This window comes from Rutidosis leptorrhynchoides, chromosome 2 (assembly GCF_046630445.1).
Source record: "Rutidosis leptorrhynchoides isolate AG116_Rl617_1_P2 chromosome 2, CSIRO_AGI_Rlap_v1, whole genome shotgun sequence".
NCBI lineage: Eukaryota > Viridiplantae > Streptophyta > Magnoliopsida > Asterales > Asteraceae > Rutidosis > Rutidosis leptorrhynchoides.
Genome location: NC_092334.1, coordinates 62343500 through 62355361, shown reverse-complemented (window position 1 = coordinate 62355361; position 11862 = coordinate 62343500). Strand labels below are relative to the sequence as shown.

General features: G+C 34.8%; 2 protein-coding genes across 2 annotated transcripts; one reads left to right on the top strand and one right to left on the bottom strand.

Annotated features, from left to right (window-relative positions):
* Positions 1-868: 868 nt before the first annotated feature.
* Positions 869-1846, top strand: LOC139890932 (protein IRX15-LIKE-like). Its single transcript, XM_071873864.1, has one exon. The coding sequence runs from the start codon at positions 869-871 to the stop codon at positions 1790-1792; it is 924 nt and encodes a 307-aa protein (XP_071729965.1). The 3' UTR covers positions 1793-1846.
* Positions 1847-9039: 7193 nt separating this feature from the next.
* Positions 9040-9645, bottom strand: LOC139887926 (uncharacterized mitochondrial protein AtMg01250-like). Its single transcript, XM_071870973.1, has one exon. The coding sequence runs from the start codon at positions 9643-9645 to the stop codon at positions 9040-9042; it is 606 nt and encodes a 201-aa protein (XP_071727074.1).
* Between the last annotated feature and the right edge of the window lie 2217 nt (positions 9646-11862).

The following is an 11862-nucleotide window of genomic DNA, read 5'->3' as shown; positions in this document are numbered from 1 at the left end:
CGGGTTAATGAGCCATTGTTGTCATTTCAACGAGACCTTTTTTATACAATGCGATAACCAACTGTAACTTAAGGATTGTATGTTGGTTAGAATTGATGATGTATTCCATGCTTTGTTGTTGAACACGAGATCGTTATATAATTAGCCATATATTTAAACGTATCTACGAATTTTATTACGGTTACAATTAACCATTCTCAACTTGTTCCTTTTTCTAACTGGGCCTGTGTATTTTTGACGAAAATTTCTAATAACTAATCAATTATAAACCTTAAATTATTAGAGCACGAGGTTTCCATGTCTCTTTGCCAAAGTCGATTTCGGTGTCAAAAATGGACATTGAAATTAATTAATGTGAGGTGTCATTTGATGTCTATTTCGATGTCAATATCAAAGTATGGACCAATAAGAAAATTGAGTAATTTAAAATAAATAAATAAACAAAAGGGACCGGCGTCGGAAGAGGGAGATGGGAGGCGACAGTAAGGCGGGGCAGTGTTTTACACCGTCAATTTAGTCGACGCTGAAATCGACTCGAGGTACCTGATGCTCTTACACTCAAATTAAAATATACTGAAACGTGTATGTAACATTTAAATTGTTTTAATTTAAACCTAAAACATACGGTAGTTATTTACTCCGTATACACACAACGAAATACTCCGTAGTAAAAAGTACAAATCTCCGGGTTACCAAAACGACACCGTGAGCTGGTTTTTCACCCAGTCGGTCGGTCCTAGTTAATGTTAATCCCCTCGCGATTTGAGCCCCTTAAATTTCTCACTCTCTTCTGCACAAAACCATTAAACACACACCTTCTCTCTCAAATTTTTGGAAAAAAAAATAAAAAAAAAAAAAAAAAAAAAAAATGAAACCAAACAACACCAAATTCATCCTTCTTCACCCTTCAATCCCCACCCCAAATTCTCACCACCGTTTCTACCTCTTGACTTTCCTCACGCTTCTCTCCATTTCCCTCACTTTCTTTCTCATCACACTTTCCACCACCACCACCACCTCCGGCGCCACCACCGCCGCCGCCGTCCCCCACTCCACCATCTTCAACATCCTCCTACACTACGCCTCAACACCCACCCCACAATCACATCTCTCCCTCCCCCAACTCACCTCCATCACCACCACCCTCCAAAAACACCCATTTCCATCCAATTTCAATCTCCTTGTTTTTGGTATCACCCATGAAACGTTACTCTTCCACGCGCTTAATTTCAACGGCCGTACAACATTCATCGACGAAAGTGCTTACACCATTTCTAAACTGGAAGAAAAAAATTTCGGAGTTGAAGCTTATGATGTCCAGTTTGTAACCAAAGTATCCGAATTACACGATTTGATCCGGTACGCGAAAACGGAGCTCCGGAAAGAATGTAGACCCGTTCAGAACTTGTTGTTTTCTGAATGTAAATTGGGTATTAATGATTTACCTAATTTTGTATACGACGTCGCTTGGGATGTTATTTTAATTGACGGTCCACGTGGTTATTTTCCTGACGCACCTGGGAGATTGTCGGCGATTTTTACGGCGAGTGTGTTGGCGAGGAGTAAAAAAGGCGGCGGTGGTGAAACGCACGTGTTTGTTCATGAGTTTGATAGGGAGGTTGAGAGAGTAGGGAGTGATGAGTTTTTATGTAGAGAGAATTTGGTGGAAACTGTGGGTAATTTGGGGCATTTTGTGGTGAAGAAAATGGATTACGGTGGTGTTGATGGTTTTAGGTTTTGCCGGAATCTGTCGTCGTCGGCGGCGTTGGCGACGGCGAGATTGGTGACATGATGTAGATAAGTATCGGGGTAAAAATTTGAAGTGGTTTGTAGTATTATTTTTATGTAAATATACGAGTGTTTTTTTTTTTTTTTTTTTTTTATATTTGGAATTTGTTTACTCTAAAATGTTTTCAAGATTTTGCATTTGTTTTTGTTCATCTATGCATAATCAAATTTTTTGAGTAGTGCCTTACTGCCGTTATGGTAAATTCTACTATGCCTTAAACTTTCAAAAGTCTTATTTTATGCATTCAACTTTATATTTTCTTCTATTGTATGCATTGAACCTGTTATAACAGTTTACCTTCTAAATATTTACATCTTTAGTCACTCATATTTGTAAATTCTAATTTCATTAGTACTTTTATTAAACAAAACATTTATATCTTTATGGAACTGATTCTGAAAGTTTATAACAAACACCAAACAAACAAAATCATTAATGTATGTATCGGTGTGTTTTGATATGTAAAAATGTCATCTTTTTAAATTTGTGAATTCATATAATCTAACTTCATAATTATGATCATTCGTATAGTTTGTCTTTAGAAGTGTTCTCACAATATATAAAAGTACACGAATATTTGTGTTTGTTAATTCTCAGTTGATATGCTCTTGACCTGAAATTGTTGTATTTCGCTGATCATAATTTTTTAGAATTTTAATCACAAAATTTTATAGCCACAGTAGGTTGTATGAGTAAAATGGGTTGAAATTTCCACCTCTACTTAATGTTTTTTTTTGTTTCTCAACTTATAACTGAATTATTGTCAAGGTTTTTCAAGGAAACGCTATTTGCTATGCTTGTTGAGATTACAGAACGAGCGATGGCTCATTGTGACAAGAAAGAAAGATGTTATTGTTGGTGGTGTGGGCTGCAATGAAAGGTTACAAGAGATGTTGAGATAGATTAAGATTATATGAAGCTGAGTTCTATGTTTTACTATAAATGATGATACTTTCAATTCAACTAGATTAAGAGGGGGAAAAATGATGTAGAATAGTAATAGTGATGCTATTGTTCATAAATAGAAGACTACCGATTAAAATTTCACCCAACAAATTGGTGTAAAATAAACACTAATTAAGTATTGATGTCACTTTGCCGGATCCTTGGGTTCTCTTTTTTTTTTCTTTTAGTTCAGTCCGCAAAAACAGGAACACGAAGTCATATTGATCTGGGAAGACAAGACAGTTGATAAAGTTATAGGAAATTGCATGAACCAGTTCACTAGAGTTTTGTTGTGGTCCAATGCTTCGAGCCCTACGTACAACATTGAGCAGATATGATATCGATGGAACCTTGTCTAATTTGCAGGTACTTAATTTAGTGTAAACAATACTGATGATAAACAATGCAAATACTATTATTGATAAACAAAAAAAAAAAGACAAAAACATTTCAAATACACTTTCAGATACACACCGATACATACATTAATGATTTTGTTTGTTTGGTGTTTGTTATAAACTTTCAGAATCAGTTCCATAAAGATATAAATGTTTTGTTTAATAAAAGGACTAATGAAATTAGAATTTACAAATATGAGGGACTAAAGATGTAAATATTTAGAAGGTAACCTAGAAGGTAACCTGTTATAACAGGTTCAATGCATACAATAGGAGAAAATATAAAGTTGAATGCGTACAATAGGACTTTTGAAAGTTGAATGCATACAATAGAATTTTGATGAAAGTTCAATGCATTTTGGTGCCATTATCCCTATTAGATTTGATTAATGAGTATAAATTTTAGTACTAGTATTTAAATAAATTAAATTACAGCATACGTTACAAATTGCTAAATAATACGGAGTACTCCGTAATAGCGATTTGTAATAATCACAAAGAAAATCTAATTTCCTTGTAAGTAAATAAAAATAAATAAATACATAAAGGATTAAAGGTATTGAAGGAATATTCTATAATGTTTGTTGATTGATATTTGATAATGAGAGGAATTTTCTTGATGATGGTCGTAAGACTTGTTATATCGCGGCATGAGTCATCTGATGTGGCGACCCGCGTCAATTTCTGACGCCGTTAACCCGCATAAAATTCTGACGCCTACCAGCGTGAGTTGGATATTTGACCTGCACAAGTTCGAGCGTGAAATTACATACCATCCAATCACATGCTTTTATATTTTATATTTATTTTTTAATTTACTTTTTTCCCACTCAATTTCCAATTAAATTTTACCATATTAACCTACCAATATTTGACATAAAAATTTGACATTTAGGGTTAACGAAGGTCAAATACAGTCACCATCAAAAATCCACTTTTTCACAAAAAAAAAAATACACAATTTGACTCTGACATCACAGTCAGGGTTAGGAATATTCTAAGAGTCCCATTATACACAGATAATGTGCCCGTTTATCAGTGACTTCGCACCACAAACGCCTCACAAACGTCTGTAGTGGGGTGTATAGTGGGGTGTTTGTGATTGCTTTTAATGGCGGTGTTTGTCAGCTGAAAAAGTAGGAGATGAAGGAGGTGATGATGACGAAGGTATAGCTTATTGGATGGGGACCTATTAAATATCAATCAAGTTTTAACACTTCTCCTATGAACTTTCTACAACTTTCTTAATAACATTTCCTATTACAACTTCTCCTTCCCTTATTATTGACATTTCAGCGGCATAATTAAAAAAACAAAAAACCCTTCATTCAATTCACGTTAGCATCACCATTATCGATGATCTTATAATATTATAAATTATGAATTACATATTTACATGTAATTCCATTCTCCTAGTCTAATGGATGATTGGGTACCTGACTACTTTAAAGTTTTTTTTTTTTTTTTGAAAGGCAAGATAGATATTTTATTACTCGAAACTCGAAATTCATCACAATTACACGAAACAAACTCAAACAATCATAAAGATACCGAGCTAGAATCCTATGCTATATTTGGTTTTAAATTACATAGGCTACACTAACAAAGATTTTAGATTATGCAACCATTCGTGCCATTCAATCTTTTTTTCCCTACATCTCTTCGCGATCCAATCAAAGCTTAATACTTGAATCTCATTCAACGCAACCGGAGGAGCCCAACATGATTTCTTGAAGACCTTATTGTTCCTATTCTTCCATATGAGATAGCAACAAGTCCATTCGACCGCTTGCCAAATTTTCTTGCCAAGTTCGGAACATTGGACCGGACAAGAACCACAAAGAAGACTTTCGAAGGAAGTAATACTCGAATCAAAACCCCACCATGATCGAACTCTTTCCCAAATGATACTCGCATGCGTGCATTCAAGTAATGAGTGTTTGACCGTTTCGACATGGTTGTCACAAAGTGGACAAAGAACCGAGTGAAGATCGACCCCCCTTGTGGCAAGTTCCACCAAAGTTGGTAATCTTTCCCGCTTAGCTCTCCACACGAAAACCCCCACTTTTTTTGGTACTAGATTGTTCTTCATTGTAGCGAAGGTATGTGCACTTGTTGATGCGTCACTTGTAGAATAGGAAATTTTCATAATAACCGATGTTAGCTTTTTTGTAGAAAATTTCCCGCATCCGCTTAGATTCCAAAACCAAAAATCGTCTTTACTCGGATCCATTACCAAAGAAGAGAGTAATGACTCCAAGTTCTCTAATTCTGTGATGACCCGGAAATTTCTGACCAAATTTAAACTTAATCTTTGTATGATTAACATTTCCGACACGATAAGCAAAGTCTGTAAAACTGAATCTCAAAATTTTTGAACTACTTTTATATATTTAAATACCCTTCGGTTGTTTTCGACGATTCGCGAACAATTATATGTAAATAGATACATATATACTATAACTTGAAAAGTTAACAATGTATTAATTGTTTGATACCGTACATTAAACTTATTGATTTAAATATCTATTTGAATATATATGATAAGTTGAAATACTTATTATTAAAATTTATTTATAAATAACTTCTAATGTGTATTTAAAAACTGATTTATGTATATTAAAAAGATATATACATATATATAATTTCAAGTTATTTAGTAAATGATAGTAACATTCGTTTATTGATTCGATTGATATTCAGATAAGTTAACTAAAGCATTTAAGATGAACCAGTATGCTACAGTATTTTCAAATTGCTACAGTACCCACAATGCTATAATGTTTTCGAAAATCACTACTTGCTACAGTGAAATTGAATTTGCTACAGTGAATTGCTACAGTAAACACTATTTTAAAATGTACTTTAACAAATAGCGAGACGATGATTTATAGAAGTAAATGACCAAAACACTCGAAAGTTTAAGATATACTTTGAGTGGTACAGTTTATGGATAATTTAAGGCTATATTTTGACAAAAGTACGTGTCACGAAACATAAAGTATTAGTTTTCTAAGCGTACGAAAATGCGTTCGAGAAACTGGAACTGAGACATAAGTCGAGTGACAACGTACGACTTATCGGAACAAAAATTACAAGTCCACTATGCACGTGAATTTAATATAATATATAATTAATTATATAAATTAATTATATTATATTTATAATTAAATAATATGTCGACAAACAACGAGACAAAAATTTGTGAGCTGTAAATCCTTCCCATGCGATCGCATGGGAAATGTGCTTGAAGGCCATGCGATCGCATGGCAGTCTGTATCTGGCCACATCTATAAATTCAAGCGTTTTTTCTGATTTCTGATGCACTCCAACTCTTATCTATCTCTCTCGTATTATATTTATATATTATTATTATTATTATTATTAAGATTATTATTATTATTATTATTATTATTATTATTATTATTATTATTATTATTATTATTATTATTATTATTATTATTATTATTATTAGTAATATTATTACATAAAATATTACGACGAGGTTATGGGCGTGTCACTTTCAAAACGGGTTTTCGAGCGGGATAGAGATAAGAAAACTATGGGTTATAGCTATGAACGTTATGGATAATGTTCAAGGGTATTGTTCTCAAGTCAAACCTAGTGTTTATCATCTTCGTTGCGTCTACGTACTTTTCTGAAATATTGAATCACAATATTGATACGTAAGCATTTATATTTTATCTTTTATAAATTAATAGTGTATCCATGTCTAGTGCTCGAGTATATATGTTTATGCATTCTTGTATACTAAATTTTGTCGTTAAACAGTTTATAATGAATCACTAATTAAATACATATACTACTGGTAAAAGGTATATGATATACATGTTTTTGGAAAGCTGGCGAAAAATCAATAACTTTTCATTTAGATATCGAATAGTTTCGATGAACGGATTAAAAGATATGATCAACTGAATTATGATTGACGTTAATCGAAATTGCTTTTGAATCTGCAATTAAGATTTAAACAACTTGTTTACGAGATTGATAAAGTGAACTTTTAAATATTACCAACCGAGTAAATGAATCCTTATATAAGGTACGTCTCGTTTGTTGAACTATTGTCAAAATTGACTTTTTTGAAACAACATTGGATAACTTTTGTATGTCGATATCGAGCATTAGGATTGTGATACACTATGACCTGACCTAGCTTGATAGACATTTATTGACCAACATATGTTCTCTAGGTTGAGATCTACGGTTATTTGGTAATCCGTGTTTCGATCACATTTTGGTGAACGACTTTATATGCTGCTAAGGTGAGTTTCATTGATCCTTTTTTTAATTGCTTTTGCAATATATATTTTTGGGCTGAGAATACATGCACTTTATTTTAAACGCAATGGATACAAGTACATACTAAATTCTATACTGAGTTTGAACCAAAAATCCCTTAGCTTTGGTAACTGTTAACTGCCAGTTATAAGAACTGGTGGGCGCGAGTAGTAGTATATGGATCCATAGGGCTTGATATCCCCGTCCGAGCTAGAGCACTAGCCTTTTAACGGATGTATGCTATTTGAGAAGCGTACACGTTGGTTTGCGTGTATTATTAAGATGATTATACAAAGGGTACAAATTATATATACGTTAAGTTTAGTTACCAGGGTGCTCAATCTTGTAGAATATTTTGATAAACGTTTCTGAATGAAACAACTGAAATCTTGTGATCCACCTTTATGTACAGATTATACAAAACATTAAAACTATGAACTCACCAACCTTTGTGTTGACACTTGTTAGCATGTTTATTCTCAGGTTCCTAGAAGTCTTCCGCTGTTTGCTTATATGTTAGACAAGCTATGTGCATGAAGTCTTACATGGCATGTTTATCAAGGAAACGTTGCATTCACCAAATCATCACCATGTATCTTATTTTGACTGCATTGTCAATGGAAGTACTATTGTAAACTATTATTTACGGTGATTGTCTATATGTAGAAATCATCAAATGTCAAAAACCTTTGATTTAAATATTCATTTATGGTGTGCCTTTTCAAAAGAATGCAATGGTTACAAAATGTATCATATAGAGGTCAAATACCTCGCGATGAAATCGATGAATGACGTGTTCGTCCATATGAATTTGGAGCGATCGTCACAAATTCTCCTTTAGATCGACCCATGATATCCCGTACCCAATCCCATTTGAATTCGAATTGATGATTTATACATGTAACACGATCCGCAACAATCACATGGGGGTTTGATTCAAGTCTTGCCAACCTTTTGAAAGTCTCCTTGAGTGGTTTATCACTAATCCATGTATCTTCCCAAAATCTAGTGTTGCACCCGTTCCCAATCTTTTTTTTATTTGAACGGCAAGCTTGCATCAGTCCGGACCGAAGCCTAGTCATCATTTGCACACACACACACGTTCGGGCAGGAAACCCGAACCACACTCAGGGGATCCGACCCTTAAACCATCTCATACGGGGCAGGCGGGCCGGACCTTAGTCCCAATCTTTTTCACGAAGGACTTGGTGAATTCCACTCCAAAATTGTCAATCTCGAAACCTGCTTTTATAATATTGCTCCAAGTAGAGTTAGAACATAAACGCGAATCATTCCCACCCGAATTTAAGAGCCCCGAATCCCCATAAATAATTTTGATTACATTAACCCACAAGGAGTTGGTTTCGGTATAAAACCTCCACCACCACTTGCCAATTAATGCAAGGTTTTTAAAATTAAGAGAACCCACATTAAGGCCGCCATCCCCCTAGGTCGAATGACCTCACCCCATTTGACCCATGAGATTTTCCCTTTGTTTCCCGCCCCACCCCAAAAGAACATACGCCTTATACACTCAAGTTTTTTAAGCACACTAGTCGGGGCACGTAAGATCGAAAAGAAGTACAATGGTAAACTATTGAGAACCTAATTCACGAGTGTTAACCGACCGCCGAAAGACATCGTACATGCTTTCCAATCTGAGAGTCTTTTTTCAAACTTATCGATTACCGGTTTCCAAGAAGAGGATTTTTTCATCTTCGAACCTATCGGAAGCCCAAGATAGATAAACGGAAAAGTCCCAACTTTACATCCAAAAAAACATGCCATCTCATTTACATCACTCGCACAAACATTCACCCCGAATAAATTACTCTTGGAATAGTTGACTTTTAAACCGGAACAAAGCTCAAAGCATTTGAGGAGTTTCATTAGATTTTGAAAGTTATCCAAACTCCACGACCCAAAGAAGATAGTGTCATCCGCATATTGTAAGTGAGAAATATGAACCTTGTTTGTACCAATTTCCACTCCTCTAAGCAAATTATTTGACACCGCCGTCTTCGCAAGCCAATTGAGCCCTTCCGCCGCAATAATAAAAAGAAAAGGAGATAAGGGGTCACCTTGCCTTACCCCAAGCTCAAGATTGAACTCGTTGGTCGGAGAACCATTAACTAATACGGAGACCGAAGCCGATTTTAGACACGAAGATATCCAACTTCTCCACTTATGACCAAACCCCATGAACCCCATCATATCATCGAGAAACCTTCAGTTGAGACTATCAAAAGCCTTTTCGAAATCAACCTTGAACACCATGCTTTTGACCCGATTAGCTTTTAGATACTCAAGAGATTCATTCGCAATAAGGACGCCATCAATAATATTTCTTCCTTGTATAAAGGCGCTTTGTTCACAACCAACAAGACAGGGAATTACCTTTTTGAGTCTATTTGAAAGCAACTTTGCAACAATCTTGTAGAAACTTTCAATTAGACTAATAGGGCGGTATTCACTAAGATCAATCGGGTTCGATTTCTTCGGGACAAGAGTGATGAAAAAAGAGTTACACCCCTTAGAAATGACTCCTGTTTTCCAAAAATTGTTGATCGCCAGAACCAAATCATCCCGCACAATGGACCAAAACTTTTTGAAAAAACGCATATTAAAACCATCCGGACCCGGTGCTTTGTTACTCGCACAATCATTTAAGGCATCCCAAATCTCGTCAACCTCAAATCTTTTTTCAAGATTCTGAGATTCGCTATCTGATAAACGAAAAAAATCCCCAAGAATATTATTGTGCTGCTGTTCGGAGTGAGAGTCACCAGAAAAGACAGGCCCAGCAGGCCCATCTGTGCCATGAATACCCCCACCATCCTGTTGGGCTGTCGAAAAAAATTGGGCTTCAGCCTGTAGCCTGATATCGAATGGAGGCCTCATCAGCCTTGGAGAAAAAATGCCTGGTGACGAAAAAATATTCCTGAAATACTCAAAGACAGTGGCTTTCACCACCGTAGGGTCCTCGTGCCAAACCCCGTTAATGTTCAAACCCCGTAGGTTGCATTTGTTATATTTTCGTCGAATCGAAGCATGAAAAAATTTGGAGTTTTCATCCCCCTCTAACGTCCATTTAATCCTAGCCTTTTGTCTCAACATGCTAGCCTTAATGTTTTCCTTCTCGCACCATCTACGTCTACATTCTAACCACAAAGCACGATCCGACTCACTAAGAACATCATTTTCACCTTTTAACTCCCAATCCAACGCTTCCTTTTGTAACAACTTAATTTCCTCATCAAGCCCCCCAAAATTCCTTTTACTCCAATCTTTTAAAGCCAACTTCACATTTTTAAGCCTATCTCTAAAGTTACAATCCAATCTATTCCCCCGAATTAATTGACCCCAAGCCTCCGAGATGACTTTATCAATGTCTTCGCAATTAAACCATTCATCGAACACCTTGAAGGGTTTCAGACCGTAGTCAATCACTTTGTCTCTAAGAATTAAGGGGCAATGGTCCGATAGATGACGATCGAGAGCGATAATGGAATGGTCATCCCATAAGCATAAAAACTTATTCGAGCACAAAAATCTATCTAGCTTGCTAAATTTAAACCCGTCATCACTAATCCTAGTGAACTTCCGCCCACTAATGGAAATATCAATCAAATTGTTCCGCATAATGAATTCGTTGAATTTATCGGCTCGACTTTAATGGAATTGGGAGTTGAGACGTTCTGAGGGTTCTCTAACTTCGTTAAAATCTCCACATAACAACCATGCCGAGTCAATGCTACTTACAAGGCTATTCAATGAATCCCACATCACTTTCTTACATTGTTTTATATTTGAAATTTAGATATATAAATTAATAATTAATACTATTTAATAAATTACTAATAATAATAAAGAGTATAATAAGAAATACTAAGAAATTAGGGTATGTTACATGTGACCCTTTATTTTGAATTTGACATTTAGATACTTTATTACACGAAGTTTTTTTTTAATTATTGTATGTATTGCAAGTTGTTGGTGACAGCGTTGAATAGAATTTAAGGTAAAGGGAAATGTGACCATTTCTTGTCATATTTGATCCTTTGATTCCACGTGTAATTTACAATATCATGATCAGAATCAGAATGTTTTAGAATCTAATCAAAATGTTTGAGAATGTGTACTTTCTTCCAATTTAATCGTTTGTGTTTCCAAGTTTAAAAGTTAATTGTATCTGTTCTTTATCAATTTCAATGTCAGTATGACGAAAGTAGTGCAAGATAAAGTTTGTAGATGAAGTTGTAACTTAATTTTAAACCGATAAATTAAAGTTTATTACTATGTTTTATAAGTGTTTGACAACGTAATACAACTGAAGCTTATATGTTTAAATTGACTAATATATGTAATAAAATGATAAATAATTATAATTATATTAAGATAATTATGTAATCTTACATTTCATAAGAT